Source organism: Salmo salar, chromosome 12, assembly GCF_965601325.2.
Source record: "Salmo salar chromosome 12, fSalSal1, whole genome shotgun sequence".
NCBI lineage: Eukaryota > Metazoa > Chordata > Actinopteri > Salmoniformes > Salmonidae > Salmo > Salmo salar.
This window is the reverse complement of record NC_138302.1, coordinates 86,926,154-86,954,097: the sequence shown is the minus strand read 5'-3', so window position 1 is coordinate 86,954,097 and position 27,944 is coordinate 86,926,154. Positions and strand designations below refer to the sequence as shown.

The window sequence follows — 27,944 nt, the reverse complement described above, 5'->3', positions numbered from 1 at the left end:
AGCGAGAGAGAGCAAGAGCGCGAGAGAGCGTGAGAGAGAGCGCGAGAGAGAGAGCGAGCGAGAGAGAGAGAGCAAGAGCGCGAGAGAGCGTGAGAGAGAGCGCGAGAGAGAGCGCGAGCGAGAGAGCGAGAGAGAGAGAGAGAGAGAGAAGAGAGGATTGTGATAAAGGCAGAGCAGGGAACAGTGATCACTGTCCACCTTCAGCAGTGGGAGTACAGCGATTTAAATACTTTGATGGCTCACAACTTCATCCAGCTAAATCAAGACAAGACCGAGGTACTTATTGTTGGAGTCAAAGCACTGAGAGAGCATCTAGCCGCACATTTTAATTCAGGGGCAATGAACATTGCTAAGGTGTGGCCATTTCGCTCTCAGGCTGATACAGAGAGACTCATCTATGCTTTTATTTCAAGCAGGCTTGACTACTGCTAATGCTCTCCTGTCTGGTCCCAAGAAAGCCATTGGTCAACTGAAAAATACATACAGAATGCTGCAGCATGGGTACTGACCAAGACCAGACGGGAAGAGCATATTAGTTTTAGAATGAATTTCAAGATTCTTCTTTTGGTTTTTAAATCAATCCATGATTGTGCACCCCAATACATGTCAGAGATGCTTTTAAGTTATGTACCCAGTAGGTATGTTGCCATGGATAACTGAACCAATCAAGTGACCCAAAACTATTTGAGTGGGAGTGTTGCCTAGCAAATTGCATTTTTCTATTGCTATGACTTTCAATTACCTTTCAAGGACACGAGGATGGCTTTTCACTGACTTTCCAACATAGAATCACTTCTGTGAGGTTTACAAGGTTTTTCAGACTACAAGGTTTTTCAACCCATATTGAATGTGTGACAGTGTTAACATTTGCTTGATGCTTTATCACATGAAATAAGCATTTATAACATAATTAGTAAATACCAATCATTGATAGCATAAATAAAATAATCTTTCATGAAATATTGCTTGTCCTGTATAGACACCTCGGACCACCAGGTCTGCTGCGATGGAGATACTGTCCACCTTGGTCTGCACTGCACAGGTGTACTTCCCTGCATGTCTCAGCTGGATGTTCCGAATCATGATGTCCCCAGCCGAATGCTGCTAACATACAACACACACGTGAACAAATATGCACACAAACGCACAAAAACGCACAAACCCACACACACACACACAGACACACACACACACACAATGATTAATATACTGTAGTAACATTTTAATATATGTAATTAAAATACATGAAATATGCGGATTTGACAACAACATGTGAGCAGAAAAAAATATTTGAAAAACCTATTCAGGGTCTTCGTATGCTTATTATTGTATTATAATTCTAGGGTTTAAACTATTATCTTTTTACAGGTTCTAAAAGGGTGATGGGCCTACCTATAAATGTGAGACAGGCAGAGTACTTACATTTAATCATAATAATTACACAAATGTATTCATACAAATGTGCTGATTTTAGCTGTAGAAGAGTGGCCTCATTATTTCAATGATCAAGCAAAGCTTAACAGCCTAAGTTCTCAAGTTCTTTTCATTTTGTTTCTAATCCCACTATCATTTAATCAGCCCACCACTGAGTGGAGTCAGGACCAGTGTTAAATTGGATGTGGCAAAAGCTGCTGCATCATTATAGGGATCCATGACGTTTCAATGAAACAGTGTACAAATGGATTTAACTCTAGAGATGGTGTCATTTATCGTGGTGTCATTTATCATGGCAAAAGGAAAACGTAATTAAGATTTTAAAATATAAAAAACATGACAATCTGACCATATAATGTACATGTCTCCACTAATCACTTCTGGAACAATTTTTATCATCACTCTTCTTCAGACAGGGGAGCTAAACAAGGCTATTTTAAGTGTTTTGTTGTTACTGTAAAATGTAAATGAAAGAAGATAAGAGTTTTGAGCTTGGTAGGTTTTAGGGAAGGGGTGGGGAATATGTCATGTATATGTCATTTCAAAATAAACTACGTGCAGCACATTTTCAGCCCATTAATACACATGATCCAAACATTCTCTACACTGCAGATACCCTTCTCTTTTATGACCTCACATACTAAATGAAGAGAAACAGTATCAGTGTTCCAATGTATCACCAGCTTCACCCTTTGACCTTTCTCAGTGACATTTCTGAAGGGGGTTGAAAAATCTGTCTCTTTAATTACAATTAATAATTTTTTTTCATGGGAGAGCAGTGGCATAAATAAAATATAAGAAATCTCCAACACAGTATAGTAAAGATGTGTGTTTCTTCCTATTCATTATGCATTGCAGTGCTCCTGACAAGCATGGTATAAAAGCATGGTACTACGGCACCATTTCTCAGACATGACACTTTGATTATAAATGGGAGCCTTGATCGCCCCGCAGGTTCTTGGAATCGGGAGGGAATATTCAGAGGCTTATGCACTTACACCGCCCACTTTTTCAAAGTATCCGCCGTGGTTGCCAAAGTGGATCAGCTGCTCGTTGAAGAACCAGGTGAACATGAGTTTCAGAGACGGGTCATGAGTCACCTGACACGGCAGCACGATGCTCTCTCCTACAGTCACGTCCAGGGTGGACGGTGCCGTTGTTATAATGGTCGGCTCTGGAAAACAGCACACATACACTACTGTTAGTGTGAATGAAACACATACAAAACGCATTACATGCTGGAATACTATGTGAAATCCCCATGCTAAGAACACTGTAAAAGATTATTCCAAATGTTTTGCAAAAGGAAATGTTCTAATAACTTACATGTTTTTTAAATGACTAATTCAACGAATAGATGGCCACATATGGAAGTAAAAACACACTAACCCTGGATAAAAAACTACTGTAATTACCAGAGTTAATCAGTTTTAGCCAGCCAGAGGTTACAGTGTGGGGACTAACAGCTTGTCTCCCTGTACAGATGTAGGACTTCATTTGATCCCCCTGATGCAGTTGAACTTTCCAGCAAAGCTGGAAATGTAAAACTTGTAGTGTATTTGAGGTTTAAAAAGACTTCTGAAGTTTGTAATTTCCACCTGATTTTCCCTTATGGAAAATGCATCAACCCCTACACAAATGACCATTAATTATAATCCACATTTTCTGTTGCTTCATTATTATTTTCCTGCTGTAGTAAACTGGCTCAAGTTAAGATCCTAAAGCTGTAACTATATATATATATATATATATATATATATATATATATATATATATATATATATATATATATAATATATATATGTGTGTCACTGTGAGCTCAGCCTTCAGTTAGGTACAGTAACTCCCCCATCTGCAGACTGCAGTGCAGACCCCCAGACTGCTGCAGCCACTCAAAGAACAATAAACATAAGTAGGGCTCCTCCTTCACAACACATTCTCTATACAAGTCTCTGCATGCATGTGGTGTGTTGCTGTTGTTTCACTGGGGAATTAGACAGCATCCCTCATCTCCAGCATGAGTGTGAGCAAAGACAAGGAGGATAGGAGCACGAGAGCAGAATGATCAGAGAAATAGGAGCCGCTTTGTTCTGATGCTGTACGGTGCTTGTCTCCCTCTTGGGGGTGCTGTGAGTACTCGGTTGAAATATCCACTGAGTGCCGACTAAATTAACCATGGCAAATGATCCCTGGACAGGCAGCCATAGATTCCTGCAGAAAATGCCGGCAGTGCAGTCGTCATCCAGAGTAAATTCGATACTTGCATTGTGTTCCCTTTATGTGATTTATCTAGTCTCTTTCTATTATCAGAGCAGAGTGATATCAGTTGGTAGGTTTGGTTGGACTACAATGTGATGGTGTTTTAAAGGCTCAGCCCTATTCCAGGGAAGATGAAATGGGGGGCTATAACGTGACACAGTCAGACCCTCACAAAAGGGACATTTGCAGAGAGAACACATTTATTAAATGTCCATCAATGCCAAGGGAGAAAAAAGGGAGAAAAAGGGAGAAAAAAGGAGAAAAATCTACGCCTCCTCTTTCCCGACAGGTCCCTTGGGAGAACATGGCAAGAGGAGCGTCAATGTCTTTTGGTTCCTGACAGTAATGCCAATGGGGTTTATAATAGTCTTCTGATCACATGTTTTTGCACTCCTCTCAGTAAGGTATCCTTATGACATGTTTTTTTTGCACCAATTTATACACCTAATGACATGTCAATGTCAAGCCGAAGTGCTGAGAACATACAGGTGAAACGTCCAATGCAAACAGACACAGCAGCCTATCCCCTAATGTGATAGCAGGTGTTCTAAAAACCATGGGGCCAGATGTATGGTCATGCCTAGTTAGCTCTGAAGCTGACCAGAGCCATTCATTCACTGTAAAGATGGGAAAACTTCTCCTATTACTCCACTCAATCATCATTTGTGACAGATCGTATGGATAACCCTGGTTGGTTACATGACCTCAGCTGACTGAGCAGAGCTCTCCAGCGTCATTTGATTGATATCTATATTGTATAATGCCTTGTTACCTACTGTCGTTATAAAAGCGAGGAGAGTACCCATCTCACTAAGCAGGGTCAATCAGAGACAAGACAGAAAGCTTGTAACCACCCCGACAGATAGATCTCACTACACTCCGGGGACGGCGGGGAGGTTGAGCAGCAGAAGAACCGGAGAGACAGAAATTGCATAGTAATAATGTTAAAGTGGGAGGTTAAAGGGGGGGAGCGAGAGAGCAAGAGAGAGAAGGTTGGGCTGCTTACAGTGTGAATGAATGTGGGCTCCATCCTCTCCGGTCTCTGTGGCTCGCGGCTGACACGCCTCACTCTGCCAGTGCCTCTGCCCAGCCGCTGCTCATCTCACAAACAGCCAGTCATACATGAATAATGCTCTCCGATGAAACTGTAGCTACTGTCGCTGAGGCAGAGACGCCCCATCAACCCCTGTGGAGACTTCTCCCCAAGTTGAATGGCCTTAGGTGGGGTGTGTAAATGTGTACTCCTCTCTGGTGTACATATTCTTAAGGCCCTCTGCTCAAGGATGGCTGTGTGCACTTGAATAATGCATTAGGAGCATTCCAGAGTCACGTGGTTGAGTAGTCTTCAGATATAACAGGCGGAGCGAGGCAAGACCTTCCAAGCTCAGAGCCACACGGCTGCTCCCCGGTGAAGAGGGTTCAAAGAAATACAAACACCATGTGTAAAGGGTTTTCACTGGGGGGGTCACAGGGCCTTTGTTAACATACCAACCTGTTTGAATAGGTGAGGGCAGGGACTAAACAAAGTCTCTTTGAACAGAGCTGGCGCGCATAGTACCAACCTACATGACTTGAGTAGCACTTTGGTTCCTCGTTATTGTACCTATGCATTCCATAATGTTTTCAGTGCATAATTAAAATGTCCCTCAATACTTCAGAATAAAGTATACTGTAACTAACTTCTTATAGGGTGTCTGCAAGAGATAAATTGTTCAAACCCAATCTTCATTTCCCAGCCTTTTAGATCAAGGAAACACATTGGAAGTCCTTTATCACGCTGAGCAAAACAAATTCTTCTAAAGCCATTCAACATGAATACTCCACATTTTCCTCAAGACACAAAAAGGATTCTCTCAAGGACAAACCTCAATGGACCATTGGTTGGTGAGCAAACTTTGTGTAAATAATGAGACATATTCTAGTGAGCTGCTCTCAATACTCTATTCATACTGTCTATAATAGTACATTTGTAGCTATCTAAATATAAGATATTGGGTTATATTAACATTTTCCATAAATGTTCCTTCGGCTTCAACAAGGCATCAATAATCACAGTCTGAATCTCTGACTCATTGCAGATTAATAGCTTGTGCAGTCGAAACACCTCACAGAAGTCAGTCTGAAATCTATGTGTTTTGGATAATTTTCTTCTGCCCACAACCCTTGAAAGAGCACCACATAAATCGTCCAGACAACTTATCTTCTGTCCTGCACCTACGAAAAATCACACCATTGGAAGTGACAAAAGCAATGACCACTGCCACCTCTCTGAATTGAGTTTTAGACTTTTGTGATAACCTGCTGATCCAAGCAATCCTTTTTAAAGCACAACACAAGACAGAAAGACACCTTCAAATGTAATTGGAAAGGTGACATGATGACCACTCGCAACAGAAAATCACATTGTCGAAAAAGAAACATGCTGAATAATCTCATATACTACTGAGACTCTGCATTATTTCTCAGACAAAGTAATATAAGATGAATTGCCATCTCAGACATCCACAAACTCAATGTTGAGGAGTTTTGAGGCCATTGACCAGCTGTAACGTTACTAACTGCAAGATTCTATCTCCACTGTGATCAATATTCCGAGAGTCCATTTCCTTATCAAGACTGATTACACTGGTTAATATCCCCTCAGTGTTGAACTAATGGGGACATGAACAGGGTTCATCTGTTTTGACTCCTCCTCTGCTGTTGTCTAGGTGGTTTATTCACATCCACAATAAATGAATGCATTGTGACATGTATTTTTCAGTATCCATATAGCCACAGTCAATTTGAATATCTCCTATAAGGGATGCTCTCGCTGCAGAAATTCCCCCAACTAAACAGGTTTCCAATTCTGAATGAAATAGTGCATGTAAATTACCCTGTCCCATTTTCCCTACAGTATCGATTGTGACAGAAAGGCTTAAGATCATATAGGAGAACATTTGTACATCAGCCCCAGAATGCAGCTATCACATACAGTACTTACCGTATGATGACGGAAAGTAAACCATCAAATAAAGCTCATATATTGCCTTTCATGTGAATAATTGAGAGGATAACAGCCGGGCCTATTTACAGAGCAAAGATACACACAAGCATATTTCTTTAGAGTCAGATTAAAAACTCATAGACGGGTCATCAACCTGAACACAGAATGACAGTTATAGGCATTCAGAGCCCCCCCTCTCTCTGCACAGTGAACTGTTGGAGGGATCCTACATGTTCATTCACAGTGGGTGATAAATGGTTAAAGGGGCTCTGTAGAGTGTTAATAAATAACGCTCCACTCTTTATGTCAAATAGAGTGTCATGCTGTAAATTGAACAGCAATGCACTGTACATAGCCATTTATCCAGGTGGGAATACTGATATATGTTTTCATTTCTTCACTTTAATTTAAGCGGGGTCATTCCAGTAGTCTGTGGTAGCAGATGATTATAGAGATGAAACGAGCAGGGCATGCAGTGAATGAGACATGCAGCGAATGAGGCATCAGCAGAAAGCTATCCGTGACAAGGTGCACTTGAAGCTCTCTCTCCACATCCTTGACGGCTGACTTTCTAGCATTTATAATATATGAAATATGTCTTTCATTATTAATCGGGAGAGTAAACAGTGATGGGCCGTTCGCGAACGAACAGCTATTTTAGAAGTGCTCTTTTTGGGAACCGAATCACATCGGTGAAAGAACTTCATTTGGCTCCCTGATTTGTATACAGCTGCTACTGCTTGTTGAGCTTCAAACAATAATTATCTGCAAATAAGTTACAAAATAATTATCTGAAGATGGTAAATCCACACTGCAGAAACAATAAATAGTTGGAAGAGCAGTGAGTAATTTTTTTTATTGTAACGTGCATATCACATCTGGCATAATGGTAGCCTACTTTTTGGGCTTTAGATTAGAGATTAGCACATTTTTCATGGTTCTATGTTGTTTTGTTTGCGAGATAAATTATGCATCTTTTTTACGTTGATGCAGTTAACCAAAAATATAGGGAATGCCTATCACTAGTGGACATGCTGTAATATGCATTATCTGCAGGTACTATCGGTGCTTCATTTAATAGCTAGAGGACTCCTGAAGTATAATTTTTGTCTAAATCTGTTGTCATCTATTACTGTTTTTTTGCTAGCTTGGGCCATCTACACTACATGACCTGCTCGTTGAACATCTCATTCCAATATCATGGGCATTAATATGGAGTTGGTCCCCCCTTTGCTGCTATAACAGCCTCCACTCTTCTGGGAAGGCTTTCCACTAGATGTTGGAACATTGCTGCGGGTTGTTGCTTCCATTCATTGACAAGAGCATTAGTGAGGTCAGGCACTGATGTTGGGCGATTAGGCCTGGCTCGCAGTCAGCGTACTAATTCATACCAAAGGTGTTCGATGGGGTTGAGGTCAGGGCTCTGTGCAGGCCAGTCAAGTTCTTCCACACCGATCTCGACAAACCATTTTGTCTCTTGTATAATATATTCTATACATTACCTTATACTGGATTACGCGTACATTTTTCTTAAGAGGAAATTCATTAGTTATGCTCCAACTTTCCCTCCATATTGTGCCAACATCAGTTCTTTCTAAGTCTTGGTTCCAATAGTTTATATATTTTTTTAAGAGATTGTCAGTTGGATATGCTTTCTGCAATCTGCAAAGTTTTGTATATCTTCCCTATCACATGAACATCCTTTTCTGACTCAAATAAGATTATCTTAAGGTTGTCCAAGATTTAGTGATATGTAACTTTTAAGTTTCATGTATTTGAAGCTTCAGTCCAAAATTACTTTTTAATTCTGTCAAATAAATGTATTTCCTGTTACCAAGTCATTTACGGTTTCTGCCTCATCTTTACTACAGGCTGTTCACCTACTAATCTCACCGCAACCCCCCTCTGGGTCTCTGATCACTACTTTGTTTCCTTTTTTTCCTATCTCCCTCTCCTCCAACCAACCCTAGCCACTCAGCCCTTACCCAGATGGTCATGCGCAGTCGCAATCTTCGCTCTCTTTCTCCCACTACTCTCTCCTCTTCGCTCCCTTCTGCTAAATCCTTCTTCCTCCCATCTCCTGATTCTGCCTTTTTGACCCTACTCTCCTGCCTTTCCGCATCCTATGACTTGCACAGTCTCCTTTCCTCTTGGCCGGCTCGGCTCTCCCCTCCTTCTAAGTGGCTGAATTACTTATTGCCAGCTTACAGAACAGGGCTGTGGGCAGCTGAGCGAAAATGGAGGAAAACTAAACTTCCGGACGACCTATCATCCCTTCACTCCCTTTTATTCCTTTGTAACCCATCCCCTCCTCCAGATCTCTGGAGACCTCCCATTCCTCACTTCCTTCCTCAACTCATCTCTGACCCCTGGCTGCATCTCCTCTGACTTCAAAATGGCCAGAGTCGCTTGCCTCCTAAAGAAACCAACACTTGACCCCTCTGATGTCAAAGACAGACCAGTATCCCTTTTTTAAATTTCCAAAACACTTGTGTGCTGTCTCTGACCAACTCTCTCACAATCTTTCTCAGAATGATCTTCTTGACGCTAACCAGTCAGGCTTCAAGACTGGTCACTCAACCAAGACTGCTCTCCTCTGTGTCTGGGAGGCTCTCCTCACTGCCAAAGCTGACTCTCTCTCCTCTGTTCTCATCCTCCTAGATCTATATGCCGCCTTTGACACCGTGAAACCATCAGAACTTTCTCTCCACCCTCTCAGGACAGGGGTCTCAGGCTCTGCACACTACCTCGCAGGCCGCTCTTACCAGGCGAAGTGGAGAGGATCTGTGTCTGCACCACGTACTTACACTACTGGTGTCCCCCAGGGCTCAGTTCTAGGCCTTCTCCTCCTCTCTGTATACACCAAGTCACTCGGATCCATCATATTCTCACATGGTCTCTCCTATCATTGCTATGCTGATGGCACGCAACAACTTTTCTCCTTACCCCCTTCTGACACCCAGGTGGCGACACGCATCTCTGCGTGCCTGGCAGATATCTCAGCATGGATATCGGCCCAACACCTCAAGCTCAACCTAGAGAAGACGGAGCTGCTCTTCCTCCTGGGGAAGGCCTTCCCACTCCAAGACCTCTCCATTACGGTTGACAACTCCACGGTGTCCCCCTCCTAGAGTGCAAAGAACTTTGGCGCGACCCTGGACAACACCCTGTCATTCTCTGCAAACATCAAAGCAGTGACTTGCTCCTGCAGGTTCATGCTCAACAACAGTGATCACCAACCTTTTCTGAGTCAAGATCACTTGAGCCGTCAAAAAGCAAGCCCAAATCTACCGCTCATATTTTTTAATAAACATGACTTAAATGTAACATTAACCTAAAAAAGAAGTTGTGTAGGAATTAGGTTTGTGCAGTAGGCCTAAAACATTATTACAGCATATTGGCTATATGCCTATACCGCCAATATTGTTCTTCTCAGACCATGTCACGCCCTGACCTTAGAGAGATGTTTTATTTCCTCTAGTTTGGTTAGGTCAGGGTGTGATGTGGGGTGGGCAATCTAGTTTTTGTATTTCTTTGTGTTTGGCCGAGTATGGTTCCTAATCAGAGGCAGCTGTTTATCATTGTCTCTGATTGGGAATCATACTTAGCCTCTCTGGGAAACGTGAGATGCTAGCGTCCCACCCGCGGGACACACTATTCAAGAGCCATTGAAATAGCAGGGCGCCAAATTCAAAACAACAAAAATCTCATAATTCAAATTTCTCAAACATACAACTATTATATCCCATTTTAAAGATACACTTCTCGTTAATCCAACTACATTGTCCGATTTCAAAAAGGCTTTACGGCGAAAGCATAGCATTAGATTATGTTAGGGTAGCGCCGAGACAAGAAAAACCACACAGCCATTTTCCAAGCAAGGAGAGGCGTCACAAAAACCAGAAATACAGCTAAAATGAATCACTAACCTTTGATGATCTTCATCAGATGGCACTCATAGGACTTCATGTTACAAAATACATGTATGTTTTGCTCGATAAAGTTCATATTTTTATCCAAAAACCCCATGTTACATTGGCGTGTAATGTTCAGAAATGTTTTGCCTCCCAAAACTTCTGGTGAATGAGCGCATCAATTTACAGAAATACTCATCATAAACGTTGATAAAATATTAAACTGTTATTCAAAGAATTATAGATACACCCTCCTTAATGCAACCGCTGTGTCAGATTTCAAAAAAACTTTACAGCGAAAGCACACTTTGCAATAATCTGAGTACAGCGCTCAGCACAACAACAAGCAATACAGATACCCACCATTTTGGAGTCAACTAAAATCAGAAATAGCATTATAAATATTCACTTACCTTTGATGATCTTCATCAGAATGCACTCCCAGGAATCCCAGTTCCACAATAAATGTTTATTTTGTTTGATAAAGTCCATCATTTATGTCCAAATACCTCCTTTTTGTTCGCGCGTTTAGTCCACTACTCCAAATGCAGGAAGCGTGCGCAAAATGTCACGACGAAAAGTAAAAAAAAGTTATATTTATGTTCGTAGAAACATGTCAAACGATGTACAGCATCAATCTTTAGGATGTTTTTATCATAAATCTTAGTAATATTCAGTAATATTCCAACCGGACAATTCCAATGTCTTCAGAAAAGAAAAGGAACACAGCTAACTCTCACGGGAGCGCGCAAAACTGAACTCATGTCATTCTCTCAGTCATCTGACTCCAGGACCTCTTATTCTCTCCCCAGTCACAGTAGAAGCATGAAACAGCATTCTAAAGACTGTTGACATGTAGTGGAAGCCTTAGAAAGTGCAAAATGACCCCACAGACACTGTATACTGGATAGGGAATCACTTGAAAAACTACAAACCACTTCCTGGTTGGATTTTTTCTCAGGTTTTTGTCTGCCATATGAGTTCTGTTATACTCACAGACATCATTCAAACAGTTTTAGAAACATCAGAGTGTTTTCTATCCACATCTACTCATAATATTCATATCCTACCTTCTGGGCCCGAGTAGCAGGCAGTTTAATTTGGGCATGTTATTCATCTGAATTTCCGAATACTGCCCCGTCACCAAGAAGTTAGGCAGACCTTTTTCCCTCCTTCAGTTGTGGGATCTTGTTTTTGTACAGCTCAGTGTAAGCCTGCAGAATGTGACGTTCATTTTTCCTTTGTTTGTTATTTTGTTTGGTGTTCTGAGTATAAATACAAATGTATCATGAGCACTTACCACGCTGCACCTTGGTCTCCTCTCTACGACGATCGTCACAGAAGATCCCACCACAAAAAGACCAAGCAGCGTGGTCCGGAGCAATGGACCTGGGAAGACATCCTGGACGGCAAGGGATCCTGAACGTGGGAGGAGATCCAGGCTGGATGGGATCGCCTCCCATGGGAACAGGTGGAGGCAGTGAAAGCAGAGCGGCGACGAGACGAGGAACTAGCACGGCAACGACGGAAGCATGAGATGCAGCCCCCCCTCCACTCGGGTAGATTGGCAGAGTGAGAGTGGAGACCTGAGCCAACTCCCCGTGCTTACCCTGGGGAGCGAGTGACTGAGCAAGCACCGTGTTATGCGGTGATGGGCACTGTCGCCACTGCGCATTCACAGCCCAGTGCGCTCTGTGCCAGCGCCCTGCATTTGCCGGGCTAGACTTAGCATTCAGCCAGGAAGGGTGGTGCCAGCTCAGCGCTCCTGATCTCCAGTACGCCTCCTCGGTCCAGGATATCCTGCGCCGGCTCCGCACACTGTGTCGCCAGTGCGCATTCACAGCCCAGTGCGTCCTGTGCCAGCGCCCCTCATTTGCCGGGCGAAAGTAAGCATCCAGCCAGGACGGGTTGTGTCAGCTCTACGCTCGAGACTTCGAGTGCGCCTCCACGGCCCAGTATATCCTGTGCCTGCCCCACGCACCCGGCCTCCAGTGAGTCTCTCCAGCCTGGTACGCCCTGTGGCAGCTCCACGCACCAGGCTGTCAGTACATCTCCTCAGTCCGGTGAGACCCGTTCCGGCTCCACATATGAAGCCTCCAGTGATGATCCATGGTCCGATGCCTCCAGTGATGATCCATGGCACGAAGCCTCCAGTGATGATCCATGGCCCGGAGCCTGTAGGGATAATCCATGGCAAGACGCCTGTAGGGATGATTCATGGCTCGGAGCCTGTAGGGATGATCCATGGCACGAAGCCTCCAGTGATAATCCATGGCCCGGAGCCTCCAGTGATGATCCATGGCACAAAGCCTCCAGTGACGATCCATGGCGAGGAGCCTGCAGTGACGAAGAACGTGAAGTTCGTTTTTCCTTCGTTTGTTATTCTGTTTAGTGTTCTGAGTATAAATAAAAATGTATCATGAGCACTTACCACGCTGCACCTTGGTCTCCTCTCTATGACGATCGTCACAGAGCATATTATATTTCAAAACTCGAGCTTTGATAACAAAATTGATCAGTTGGTGTAGCACTTGTGAGGCACAGCTGTGCATACATTTTAATAATTAGAAAATAATTTGCTTTTTGGTGCTTTTTGGTGCTTTCTAGACAACTGAGAACTCTGTAAAAAGAGGTCAAATCCTGACGTCATTGATCTTCGGGTTGGAAAGTCAGAGCTCTGGAAAGATGCCCGAACTTTCAAAATGATTTTTCCCAGTCGCTCTCGTTTTCTTCCCCCTGAGTTCCCAGTTGTAATGAACGCACTGAAATCTGAGATTTCCGAGTTCCCAGTTGTTTTGAACACAGCATTATTCTCAGTAAAGCGAGGGAGAGAGTAGCAGACGGTCCACCTCTCATGATCCCTGCTCTCCCCTTCCTTTCCTCCGGTGAGACTGACCAGAGCGAGGGGACACCATCTTCTACCTGATGGCGAAACTCAAGTCGCACCGCATCTGCCTCATGCACAAATTCATGTTGTTCCTTTGACCAGAGAAAGTGAAATATTAACTGATATTATAATTCACACGACAAGCTGCTAATAATAATACAAACGCAGGGCTATCGATACACTTGGCTACTCATTCATTGCAGATGCAGCGCAAGTGGAAGTTGGGAGAAGCACATTTAGTTTTGTAATAGTGTTGAATTAAAACAGTGTTGACAGTTCTGAATAAAAACTTAGACACGAACTCACTCAAAAACAACAGCTCTTTGCTGTATTCTTTGTAAGTCTCTCATCATGGTTTTAAAAGTCATGAAATCTCACGTAGGGTAGTGTCAAATTTCACTGTTGCATAGTCGTGGAAGCTGTTGGAACAGTGAATCGAGCTACCCGATCTTCCTGTCCGCCGGGTAGGCGGAGTATGTATTTTTAGACAAATTAAATTGTTCAAAAGGGGAACACTTTGCCTACCCAGTGCACATGGCTTCTGAATCAAGTGGTTGACTGGATGTTGTAGTTCTCCCATGTCACCCCACTCCTCTGCACATTCCACTGCCTTCCAGTCGAAGTATCGAATCCACTACAAGACCATGGTACTTGCCTACAGAGCAGCAAGAAGAGCTGCCCCTCCCTACCTTCAGGCTATGATCAAACCCTACACCCCGACCCGAGCACTCCATTCTGCCACCTCTGGTCTCTTGTGAACCAACACTCACACTTGACTCCCCCCCTCCCCCCCCTTTACTAGCTCTGACTTTGCTGAAAGCTACTTTATGGCGGAAAAATTTACTGAATATGAATGTGATATGTGTTTGTCCCACCTAGCTACAGTATCTTAAGATGAATGCAACTGTACATGGCTCTGGATAAGAGCTTCTGCTAAATGACAAATATAAAGGTAAAATGTATCAGGACACCTCACTTATGCAGTTACAATCTACAGTATAGGATAAGCTGTTTTCAATACAACAATATCAATCATGAAATAATTGCACATATGAGATTTGTTAGAGGCCACAAAAGGTGACCGACCAGTGTTTCTATGGCAACCATTTTGCAATGATAAAACGCAAGGGAATTCCAAAAGGTATTTCAACTGAGCACCTTACTTTTAACTCTGCATTTCAAAGGACTTTGGAGATCGCTTAGTTTTAGAGGGAGGAAAATTCAATGGGATTGAACCCTTGAACAAACATGACATAGTACTCCACAGCAGCGACTTTGTCTTCTATGCTACTGTAACATTACACTTTAAAGCGAGACAAAACATATAGCATTTCTCATTGCACTGTCACATGCTGTTACGCTCGTCGTTTGAATGAGGAGACCAAGGTGCAGCGTGGTCTCCTCATTTAAACGACGAGCGTAACAGAAGATCCCACCACAAACGGACCAAGCAGTGTGGTCGGGAGGAGAGCACACGACGGAAACCCGAGAGGCAGCCCCCAAAACATTTTTTTGGGGGGGGCAGATGATGTGGGCGTGCTGACGGGTGAGTCCTAGACCGAGGAGGAATTCTTATATCGTTTGAGCGAGGAGTGGTTGGCAGTGGAGAGGGACGAAAGAGCTTGGAGGGGTTGGAGTCTGGAGCAAGACAGTCGCTTTGAGGAGCGTGTGACCCTTCAGGCACCATGTTTTGCGGAGATACGCAATGTGTCTCCAGTGCGCATCCACAGCCCGGTGCGTTCTGTGCCAGCTCCTCGCACTTGCCGTGCGAAAGTGAGCATCCAGCCGGGACGGGTTGTGCCGGCTCAGCGCTCCTGGTCTCCAGTACGCCTCCTCGGTCCAGGATATCCTGCGCGGGCTCTACTCACTGTGTCGCCAGTGCGCCTTCAGAGCCCAGTGCATCCTGTGCCAGCGTCCCGCACTTGCCAGGCTTAAGTGAGCATCCAGCCAGGACGGGTTGTGCCAGCTCTATGCTCCAGACCTCCAGTGCGCCTCCACGGCCCAGTATATCCTGTGCCAGCTCCGCGCACCCGGTCTCCAGTGCGTCTCCCCAGCCCGGTACGACCTGTGCCTGCTCCACGCACCTGGCCTCCAGTGCGTCTCTCCAGCCTGGTACGCCCTGTGCCTGCTCCACGCACCCAGTCTCCAGTGCGTCTCCCCAGCCTGGTACGCCCTGTGCCGGCTCCACGCACCAAGCCTCCAGTGGTGATCCATGGCCCGAAGCCTCCAGTGATGATCCATGGCCCGAAGCCTCCTGTGGTGATCCATGGCACGAAGCCTCCAGTGGTGATCCATGGCACGAAGCCTCCAGTGGTGATCCATGACTCGAAGCCTCCGGTGATGATCCATGGCACGAAGCCTCTGGTGATGATCCATGGCCCGAAGCCTCCGGTGATGATCCATGGCACGAAGCCTCCGGTGATGATCCATGGCACGAAGCCTCCGGTGATGATCCATGGCACGAAGCCTCCGGTGATGATCCATGGCTCGAAGCCTCCGGTGATGATCCATGGCCCGAAGCCTCCGGTGATGATCCATGGCCCGAAGCCTCCGGTGACGAGCCAAGGTCCGGAGTCTCCAGCTACGGTCTGCAGTCCAGAGCCTCCAGCGACGGTCTGCAGTCCAGAGCCTCCAGCGACGGTCCGCAGTCCAGAGCCTCCAGCGACGGTCCCCAGTCCGGAGCCTGCAGCGACGGTCCCCAGTCCGGAGCCTGCAGCAACGGTCCCCAGTCCGGAGCCTGCAGCGACGGTCCCCAGTCCGGAGCCTGCAGAGACGGTCCCCAGTGCGGAGCCTCCAGCGAGGGCTCCCAGTCAGGAGCCCCCAGTGAGGGTTCCCAGGCCAGAGCCTCCGGCGACGATCGGTGGTTCGGCTCCTCCAGCAGTGATCTACGGTCCAGAGTCCGTGACGACGATCTACGGTCCGGAGTCCGCGACAACGATCTATGGTCCGGAGTCCCTGGCGACAGTCCCCGCACCAGAGGCGCCACCGGAGTGGGGGGAGCCTCAAGTGGAGCGGGGTCTGCGTTCCGCACCGGAGCCTCCACCGAGATGAGATGCCCACCCGGACCCTCCCCTATAGGTTCAGGTTTGCGGCCAGAGTCCGCACCTTTGGGGGGGGGGGGGGGGGGTACTGTCACGCCTTGACCTTAGAGAGTCTGTTTTATTCTCTATTTGGTTAGGTCAGGGTGTGACTTGGGTGGGCAAAGCTATGTTTATATTTCTTTGTTGGCCTAGTATGGTCCCAATCAGAGGCAGCTGTTTATCGTTGTCTCTGATTGGGGATCATACTTAGGCAGCCCTTTTTCCCACCTGAGATTGTGGGATCTTGTTTTTGCATTGTGCTGTCTAGCCCTGCAGAACATTATGTTCGGTTTTGCATTTTCTTGTTTTGTTGGTGTTCATTATTAAAAGAAAATGACGTACGCCTACCACACTGCACCTTGGTCTCCTCGACGAGCGTAACACATGCGTTAAAAGCCTCTCTGTATTATTGAGATATCAAGACTCATCCCATCTCCTAGTGTCTTCAATAGTACCATTCAGGATCAGCAATATACTGAGCTGACGTCAAGGGGTGGGAAAGTGTTTTACCATTCGTTTTCATTGAATAATGAAATCATTTGTCTTTCACTCAGACCATCCGATTTCTGCCTCAGCATCACGTTCAAATGTTTAAATAACCCCCAACGTTCAATCTCAAATAAGAAGAAATACAGTTGAAGTCGGAAATTTACATAAACCTTAGACAAATACATTTTAAATCAGTTTCACAATTCCTGACATTTAATCCTGGTAAAAATCCCCTGATTTAGGTCAGTTAGGATCACCACTTTATTTTAAGAATGTGAAATGTCAGACTAATAGCAGAGAGAATGATTTATATCAGCTTTTATTTCTTTCATCAGTGGGTCAGAAGTTTACATACACTCAATTAGTATTTAGTAGCATTGCCTTTAAATTGTTTGTAAACAATTGTTGGAAAAATTACTTGTGTCATGCACAAAGTAGATGCCCTAACCGACTTGCCAAAACTATAGTTTGTTAACAAGAAATTTGTGGCGTGGTTGAAAAACGAGTTTTAACCTGTTATGGCTAGGGGGCAGTATTTTCACGGCTGGATAAAAAAACGTACCCGATTTAATCTGGTTACTACTCCTGCCCAGTAACTAGAATATGCATATAATTATTGGCTTTGGATAGAAAACACTCCAAAGTTTCTAAAACTGTTTGAATGGTGTCTGTGAGTATAACAGAACTCAAATGGCAGGTCAAAACCTGAGAGATTCCTTTACAGGAAGTGGCCTGTCTGACCATTTCTTGAACTTCTTTGCCATCTCTATCTTTTACAAAGGATCTCTGCTCTAACGTGACACTTCCTACGTCTTCCATGGGCGCTCAGAGCCCGGGAAAAACCTGAATGTCGTCATCCCAGCCCCAGGCTGAAACACATTATCGCCTTTCTCAAGTGGCCGATCAAGGGACTGTGGGCTTAGGCACATGCCCTGGCCGCCCCCGTCTTTGTGATTTTTCCTCTGTTTGCCGAAAAGGAGATTCCCGGTCGGAATATTATCGCTTTTTTACGAGATAAATTGCATAAAAATGTATTTAAAACAGCGGTTGACATGCTTCGAAGTACGGTAATGGAATATTTTGAAATTTTTTGTCACGAATTGCGCCATGCGCACGACCCTGATTTACCATTTCGGATAGTGTCTGGGACGCACGAACAAAACACCGCTATTCGGATATAACGATGGATTATTTTGGACCAAACCAACATTTGTTATTGAAGTAGCAGTCCTGGGAGTGCATTCTGACGAAGACAACAAAAGGTAATCAAACTTTTATAATAGTAAATCTGATTTTGGTGAAGGCTAAACTTGCCGGGTGTCTAAATAGCTAGCCCATGATGGCTGGGCTATGTACTTAGAATATAGCAAAATGTGCTTTCACCAAAAAGCTATTTTAAAATCGGACATATCGAGTGCATAGAGGAGTTCTGTATCTATAATTCTTAAAATAATTGTTATGCTTTTTGTGAACGTTTATCGTGAGTAATTTAGTAAATTGTTAGTAAATTCCCCGGAAGTTTGCGGGGGGGATGCTAGTTGTGAACGTCACATGCTAATGTAAAAAGCTGTTTTTTGATATAAATATGAACTTGATTGAACAAAACATGCATGTATTGTATAACATAATGTCCTAGGTGTGTCATCTGATGAAGATCATCAAAGGTTAGTGCTGCATTTAGCTGTCTTCTGGGTTTTTGTGACATTATATGCTAGCTTGAAAAATGGGTGTCTGATTATTTCTGGCTGGGTAGTCTGCTGACATAATCTAATGTTTTGCTTTCGCTGTAAAGCCTTTTTGAAATCGGACAGTGTGGTTAGATAAAGGAGAGTCTTGTCTTTAAAATGCTGTGAAATAGTCATATGTTTGTAAAATTGAAGTTTTTGTATTTTTGAGGAATTTGTAATTCGCGCCACGCCTATCATTGGATATTGGAGCAGGTGTTCCGCTAGCGGAACGTCTAGATGTAAGAGGTTAATGATTCCATCCTAAGTGTATGTAAACTTCCGACTTCAACTGTATGTGTAAATGCATCTGAAAATGGAGGCGGTGCTGGCAAATTGTCAATTTTCTGCCAGTTAAAAAAGGTTGCAACCCTACTTTCCAATTCCAACCTAAATAAATACAATGAGACAGAAAGACCTACATCATAATAAAGATACAGCTGGCTGTCATTAAAACTTGTTTTATTCCAATAATCAATTGTAATATTAATGTACAATGAGATCAACATCAGACCATTTGGACTGTGAATCAGACCTAACTGACAACTTTTTATCCTTGGGAACAAAGCAGTGGAAAGGGGGATTAATAGCAAAAACATTATAGACAAGCAAAGCAATCATATCACGACCCAACTGAACCAGACCAGACTTCTTAAAAAAATAGGTCATATTAGGGTTAAAGCTCACACAAAAAAACGAAGAAAAAAAGATCAGCAATACTCCAAGTGATGAAAAACAGGTGAGAATACCACTGCCTCCTTACAGCAGCAGGACATAAAAAACAGAAGCATGCACAAAACAAAGCCTCCCAATTCACAACACCTTACACCCGTCTCTCATTCATTTTTAATGAAGTATAATAAGTTCCAGCAACAGAGCAGAAACCCGATCTTCAGTCCCGCAGGGTGACTCCTACAGATGATCTCACAAACACTACTCTCCTTTTAATCCCTTCTACTCTTTCTTTATACTGTACCAAGAACCTGTTTGGTCTGAAGATCTGGAGACAGTGCAACCTCCAAGTCTGTTTCTTAATGAGCGCTCAGTGCAAAAACCCATTGAAGTCATCATTCATGTTTAGAGGAGAAAAGATTAGGGACGGTAATCATCTCATCTCAGAACCCAGAACCACATCTCCTGTGAACAGTCTGTCGCAAGAGAGGTTCACTAGTTGCATCCTATGAGAAATCACAACCTTATTTAAAGGCTCCATAAGCCCATACAGTATAATATAATGACAAATAGGCTTACCTTTGACCATGAGAGTCCCGGAGCTGCTTGCCACTCCAAACTGGTTTCTTGCCACACACGTGTAAAGGCCTGCATCTGGTCTGGTTGAATTCTGTATCCGGAGGTTTCCGTTATCCAGAATGGAAACTCTGCAAGCAGAAAAAGCAGAACGATTATGTAACAGATAAATGTTTTGTTCATTGCATTACCACATTTCTTTCCCACTTGTATTGCAGTCTGTGAATTGGTCAATTTTTTTAAGTACACTTTTTGCATTGTCCGTCATGCATGGGCATTCCTCAGAGAGAAAGGCAATTAGTCTAGCAATGCAATATCTTCAGAAATGGTATAGCAATAGCATTGGTTTGATTTGCTTCTTTCTATTCGAATAGGTGTTAGATAAACATACATTTGAAGTCGGAAGTTTACATACACCTTAGCCAAATACATTTAAACTCAGTTTTCACAACTCCTGACATTTAATCCTAGTAAAAATTCCCTGTCTTAGGTTAGTTAGGATCACCACTTTATTTTAAGAATGTGAAATGTCAGAATAATAGTAGAGAGAATGATTTATATCAGCTTTATTTCTTTCATCACATTCCCAGTGGGTTAGAACTTTACATACACTGAATTAGCATTTGGTAGCATTGCCTTTAAATTGTTTAACTTGGGTCAAACGTTTCGGGCAGCCTTACACAAGCTTCCCACAATAAGTTGGGTGAATTTTGGCCCATTCCTCCTGACAGAGCTGGTGTAACTGAGTCAGGTTTGTAGGCCTCCTTGCTCGCACACACCTTTTCAGTTCTGCCCACACATTTTCTATAGGATTGAGGTCAGGGCTTTGTGATGGCCACTCCCATACCTTGACTTTGTCCTTAAGCCATTTTGCCACAACTTTGGAAGTATGCTTGGGGCCTTTGTCTATTTGGAAGACCCGTTTTCGACCAAGCTTCAACTTCCTGACTGATGTCTTGAGATATTGCTTCAATATATTCACATAATTTTCCTTTGTTAAGATGCCATCTATTTTGTGAAGTGCACCAGTCCCTCCTGCAGCAAAGCACCCCCACATGATTCTGCCACTCCCGTGCTTCACGGTTGGGATGGTGTTCTTCGGCTTGCAAGCCTCCCCCTTTTTCCTCCAAACATAACGATAGTCATTATGGCCAAAAAGTTATATTTTTGTTTCATCTTTGTCCCCATGTGAAGTTGCAAATTGTAGTCTCGCTTTTTTATGGCGGTTTTGGAGCAGTGGCTTCTTGCTAAGCGGCCTTTCAGGTTATGTCGATATAGGACTCATTTTACTGCGGATATAGATACTTTTGTACCCATTTCCTCCAGCATCTTCACAAGGTCCTTTGCTGTTGTTCTCGGATTGATTTGGACTTTTCGCACCAAAGTACGTTCATCTCTAGGAGACAGAATCCGTCTCCTTCCTGAGCGGTATGACGGCTGCGTGGTCTCATGGTGTTCATACAATCGTACCTTCAGGCGTTTGGAAATTTCTCCCAAGGATGAACCAGACTTGTGGAGGTCTACACATTTTTTCTGAGGTCTTGGCTGATTTCTTTTGATTTTCCCATGATGTCAAGCAAAGAGGCACTGAGTTTGAAGGTAGGCCTTGAAATACATACACAGGTACACCTCCAATTGACTCAAATTATGTAAATTAGCCTATCAGAAGCTTCTAAAGCCATGACATCATTTTCTGGAATTTTCCAAGATGTTTAAAGGCACAGTCAACTTAGTGTATGTAAACTTCTGACCCACTGGAATTGTGACATAGTGAATGATAAGTGAAATAATCTGTCTGTAAACAATTGTTGGAAAAATTACTTGTGCCATGCACAAAGTAGATGTCCTAACCGACTTGCCAAAACTATAGTTTGTTAACAAGAAAGTGGTTGAAAAACAAGTGGTTGAAAAACAAGTTTTAATGACTCCAACCTAAGTGTATGTAAACTTCCGACTTCAACTGTAAATATCTATATCATGCATTGACTGGAAATTACATTATTTAAATGTAAATATATAATCATTAAATATATCATAATTGTTCTCTCCGGCTGGAGCAGCCTACTACTTTTAATTAACCAATACATTAAATCAAATCAATCATCAATAAACTCCTACTATTGGTCTTCTTGTATGTCCAGGTGCCACTCAAAGAAATTATCAAAACTACGAATAAGACAATTGGTGACTGAGAAAGTTCTCAAACATTTCTAATTGTGCTTTGTTCTTTTATAAGTGATAAAATGAGACAATGTGTTCAAACAGCTGATTAATGACTTCATATGACCGGAAGACATCCAGGAACTGGCCAACACTAGTCACTTTAAACAATGTTACTTTAAATAATGCCACTTTAATAATGTTTACATATCTTACATTACTCATATCACATGTATATACTGTATTTCATACCGTCTACTGCACCTTGTCTATGCCGCTCAGCCATCGCTCAATCATATAGTTACATGTACACATTCTCATTCACCCCTTTAGATTTGTGTGTATTAGGTAGTTGTTGGGGAATTGTTATATTACTTGTTAGATATTACTGCACTGTCGGAACTAGAAGCACAAGCATTTCGCTACACTCACATTAACATCTGATAACCATGTGTATGTGACCAATAAAATTTGATTTGAACAATCACTTCATATTTGTACGGCCTTTACACAATGACCACTTGTACTACGAATGGTTAATGATTCTTAACCAAACTCCACATTTTCCTAAATAAGAGGCAACAAAAATTAAATAGTGACCTTGGAAGCAGGGCAGTGTCGGAAAAATGGGAAGACCAATTTATTAAACTGTGGTGGATTCTAATTATCTGAAACTCTGCTGAATCTGCAAACTGAATATAAAAAAACATGGTCCCTATTGTAAAGCAGAGAAGAAAAATGGTATGTGGTCTTTGCATTGTGATCTGCTGTGTTTTACAAGAAACTGTCATTCACAGCTCTGTGTAATAGCAGGTCATGTATTAGAACTGTGGAAATTGCTCAGTTAGTGAAGCCTCTTTTCTAAGATGCTCTGATTACATGAGGTGAAATATGTTTTGAATTTGTGTTGATAAACACCACACTCAAATTTTAGTTTCAACCTATTTAAAGTAAAAAGATTAAGGCAAGAAACACTAAAATAACCTGCTTTGAATTTAGATAATACTTATCTTAATGACTGAATGTGTTTGTGACTCACCCTGACTACTTCACCTGACAAAGCACTTTAAATGACCCATTATATTGTTAATTTACTATAATCAAGTGAGAGAATCACTATCTGATCTATACGCTCTATATTGGACAGGTGAAGAAGGACATACACATGACAAAAGTAAAAGTACTGCAGCAGTCACAGCACTACCATACATTGTATTTTATTCATACAGCACCTCATTGTTCAGTTGAAAGAACTGAACAATGAGGTTGCTAAAATTAGAAGTGTCTTAGTGGCTGGTCTAGGAAGATGCCCTGATCTTTGGATAGCTGTTTCAAGAAAAAGAACAATTGTAGTGCACATCAACGTTGGTATAGTTCTGGTAAACAAAGAGACTGAGTAAATAGGGCAACAACACATTGTTTTAACTAGATCAAGCGCCGACCTGATTTAAGACTACATCTCCAGCACATGGCTCACAGTAATGCCTCATATAACTCAATACCTGCATTTGTGTGCTTGGCTCTATATATTTCCACAATCCCCTTATCCCCTGGGACAAAGGGACAATAATGTGACTTGTGCATATTCTGAGAGAAGCTCTACAGAGAGAATACAAGTGGGACTATACACAAACACTATGCCTCATAGTATGCCTCTCTTACTGCAAGATAAATCTCTTGACGGACTCTCTCCATGGTCACACACTGAAATGTCTGTACACTGTGTCCTTACCGCTTGTTATCAGACTGACTCATTGACTGACATTACATGAATGGGAAAGGAATTATTAGTAGACCTTGAAGTTGGCTTTGAAGCTGGTGTTAGAGGAGCTGAGGTAAACTACAAGTCAAGTAAGGGAAGTCTTCCAATTGTACTCCTCCTCTCCCTCGTGAATCAAACTCTAGATAACATGTCTGTCTGATCTGCCCACGGTCTCAGCAGAGCCTTCCTCCCTTCCCACCTTCCTCCCTGAATGAGAGAATGCTGCGGAGGAGGATGTATCAATAATTCACAGGTGAGATGAACACAAGTGCTACTCTTTTCATCTCAGCCTCACACAAAGTTAATGGCTGCCGTTATAAACCTTTCCGAAGAAGAGAGACAATTATTCCCAACAAGATGGGAAAAGCCCCCAAAAACTACTCATGTTATAAAAACAATACAAACAAAAATCCTGTATTGGGGAAGTAACTGGGAAAGAGACTGGACAGTGTTTATCTTTAATGTCCTGTAAGAAGATGAAAGACAAATCACATCAGTCGCAGAAAAACCATTGCTCCTACTACTGTTTAGTGCAAATTGCCGGAAACTGTAACTATGGTCCAAAGTAAAAAAAAACAACACTTCCTCTTGTTTTCTTTTCTGACATTCTCTTTGAGACATCACCGCAACGACTGAAGACTATATTACGGTCCGTGAGACAGAAGCTTTCAGCTTACAGTACTTGTAAATCAAGCTTTGTTTTTACTACCTCCAAATTCAAGGACATTTTACATTTACATTTTTGTCATTTAGCAGACGGTCTTATCCAGAGTGAATTACAGAGGCAATTTGAGTTAAGTGCCTTGCTCAAGGGCACCGGCTGATTTTTCACCTAGTCGGCCACAAGGACATTGGTCTTTGATTTTAGACAAACAGCAATTTGATGTGGACAATTGTCTGTACTGTACATTTTTTTTACTTTTACTGAAAAGCACAGATGTATTGTGCAAAGGAAGTGCTTGTCACGTCCTGACCAGTAAAGGGGTTATTTGTTATTATAGGTTGGTCAGGACGTGGCAGGGGGTATTTGTTTTATATGGTTTTGAGTGTGTGTTTATGTAGAGGGGCGTTTTATTTATGTTTCCGGGGTTTTTGGTTTAGTTCTATGTTGTACAGTTCTATGTCTGTTTCTAGGGTGTTTATTTCTATGTTTAGTATTTAGGATTGGGGGCCTTCAATTGGAGGCAGCTGGTTATCGTTGCCTCTGATTGAGGGTCCTATTATTAGGAGTTTGTTTGTTTTGGGGATTGTGGGAGATTGTTCTTTGTATTGCTGTGTGAGCCTACAAGACTGTTTGTCGTTCGTTTCATAGTTTTCTTGTTTTGTTTCGTGTTTAATAAAAATGAGCATTCACATACCCGCTGCGCCTTGGTCCATCCATTACGACGACCGTGACAGTGCTAGAATGCTAGATGTGTGTTGGATGATTTCATGACAAAACCATTTACCAGAAATTATTAAAAATGATGGTGGCAGCACTACACTGAAATGAAGAGAGTGTTTCATGTTGGGTTTGATGCACACAAACAGATAGAATTGCTGATGATGTCAATATTGGCATAACAGAAATACAACGATTTACCCCAATGTCCTAATAGGTGCATATATGAAGGTAGCATTGGTAAACACCACCATTCACAAATACACAAACACACCCTCTCCTTCTGAGAGCCTGATTGGACGGGTGACTGCATGGTCTCTGTGTGCTCTTCATTAGCAGAGTAAATAAAACAGGACTGTGAAAATTGGGGTTAAGATTCTATCAGTAGAATTACTCAGCCATGAGGCCATGTGAAAAAAGGCTTCACAAAATAATGAACCTCGGCTAAGGCGCGTTACACTCTATGTGTATTGCACCTCTACAATCACTCCTCTAATAATCATTTCTCCCCATCTGGTTTAGTCCAACCACCACTCGAGCCATGCAATTTCCAAACACAAGCCTCATCCAGCATTCATCCGGCACATTAAATAGTATTTCAGGGCATGGGTTTCACTGTGTCTGCCACTATAGCTGTGTACACCCTGTATTTAGTTTACAGATAAGGAGAGATATGCATTAAAGTATGTTGCTTGTACTGGTCCACGCTGACCTACCTGCAGGTGGTGTTGGTAATCATGATCGTATCAAAGCGTCAGTGGTAGTAACACTGCTCCAGGGGAGAATAGGAAAGGCTCAGATGAGGTGTCTACAGGGGCAAAGGCTAGGTCACCCTATCCTCTGAACGAGACAAAAGGTTGGACCCAACTCTGAAGTGTACGGAGGGAAAAGTCTGACATCCCAAGATAAACGGACAGTCTGTCTCTCCCCAGGTTCCCCACAGAGCTCTGTGTTTGAGAGGACAGACACTTAAATCAAGTCAAGCTGTACAGATTTGACAAAGCAAAACCACAGCTGGAGTGTATGATGCAGAATGCACTATGTAGCTCATCTGAATGGGGAAGGTTCTGAGAAGTCTATTTTCACAGTTCCATCAAGACAAATCCGGAGTGCGTTCCACTGCTTCCCATGTTGTCAACCCCAAGGTTAACAGGCATTACAGTCCACAATAATATGTGTGGCAATGAGGTGTTTTTTTATCACTTAGACAACAAACCAATTGCCTGATGTTGCTAAAATAGGGACACCTGAGCATTTTTCTGGGTCAATTCTCCAGTAGCACTGTAATTGATATAGATGTTTGCCTTACGCAGGATTGTCCCAATACCTTTTAGCTTGTCACATGCATTATTAGTTCTACCAAATTATTCAGGAATTTATGTTTTTATGATAGAAAGTGAACTCGAACGTCACTCAAACTTCAAAGCCTACACATTTCTTAAATAGAAGAAAGTTGGAATTGTTGTTCACCGAATGCACTAATTATCAACAATAATGATGTGATGAACAGAGCAGTACGTCATGAAGAGTGATGCTGAGAATAACAGCCATGAATAAAACACAATGCTTGGAAGTGCCTCAAGCCACTGTTAAAAGGCCTACCCTATAGAGATCCTTTGCCTACGTCAATCAGAGTAGAATAACAGTATGAGGAGTGCATCTGGAGCCAGGGTTACACAGAGCTCTAGCTGAGTGTACACGTCTGACAGAAGGAAGAAGTATGATTGACAGTAAGTAAGGACTCATTTCCCTTGACACAGTACAAATGACTTACCCTGCAACTAGCAGAATGCACTGAGTGGGTCCTTTTTCTTTTTTCAGTTACATTAAAATGGAGGAAGAAAGAAAGAGTGAGAGTTGCAGGCTATACGTTAAATGACATTTCATTTCAGTTTTCACTGGGTTGACCCTTGTCTCCAGGGTACTCTGTAGCATTAAGGTTTCCATGGAAATACACAGCTTTCTGAAAACACAGCCAGGGGACAGCGGTGTTAGCTTGCAAAGGAAGCAATAATCTCTACTTTGTGAAACAAATACACTGCAGTGCCAAACGCTCCCTCTGATACCACCTTCACATAAAAAGAGAAATGACAAGTGATTCCACATGGACCTGACAAACACGTTTTCATGGCTAATGCAACCTAGGCCTGCTATAGTAACATGCCATAATACAAAGGCCTTTCTAAGCTAATACTTTTATACGTTTTGGTATAATCATTGACAATAATTGTTTTATACTATGCCAGCTGGGACATATACGTTATACCAAAAGCATGGGAAATTAAAACACTTTATAGTCAAACTCTACAGAAGAGAAGTACACAGGAAAAACGTTCTTCTACAGCACATACTGTCCCCGGGCATAAAGAGTCTGTTTACTTGTTATCAGACCCCTCCTCATAATGAAACTATACCAATACAATCTGAACGCAAACACTGCGAAGAAACCACCTTCTAAGGACTCTATGAGTTGGAATTAAACGCTGTGCAGAGCGCACTGCTTATTACAGGTAGCTGTCTTAATCAAACCTCCTGATTTAGATTGTCTTAATTCCCGGCTGTGGAACAGGAGAACAGGATGGGATTGTGTGTGTAATTGCATTGGAAGGAGAGGAGTGTA

General features: G+C 42.8%; 1 protein-coding gene across 3 annotated transcripts in view; it reads right to left on the bottom strand.

Annotated features, from left to right (window-relative positions):
- Nucleotides 1-27,944, bottom strand: part of LOC106565727 (contactin-4) — a 257,951-nt gene that overhangs the window by 15,248 nt on the left and 214,759 nt on the right. For 2 of the 3 annotated variants that reach the window (XM_014133149.3, XM_014133150.3), the window contains exons 12-14: nt 20,025-20,152; nt 2,433-2,608; nt 984-1,104 (exon numbers count right to left, since the gene is read on the bottom strand). In XM_014133149.3, the coding sequence (XP_013988624.1) occupies nt 984-1,104; nt 2,433-2,608; nt 20,025-20,152 (425 nt within the window). The remainder of the gene's footprint in view (nt 1-983; nt 1,105-2,432; nt 2,609-20,024; nt 20,153-27,944) is intronic. The other variant, XM_014133151.3, reaches the window with a different exon arrangement.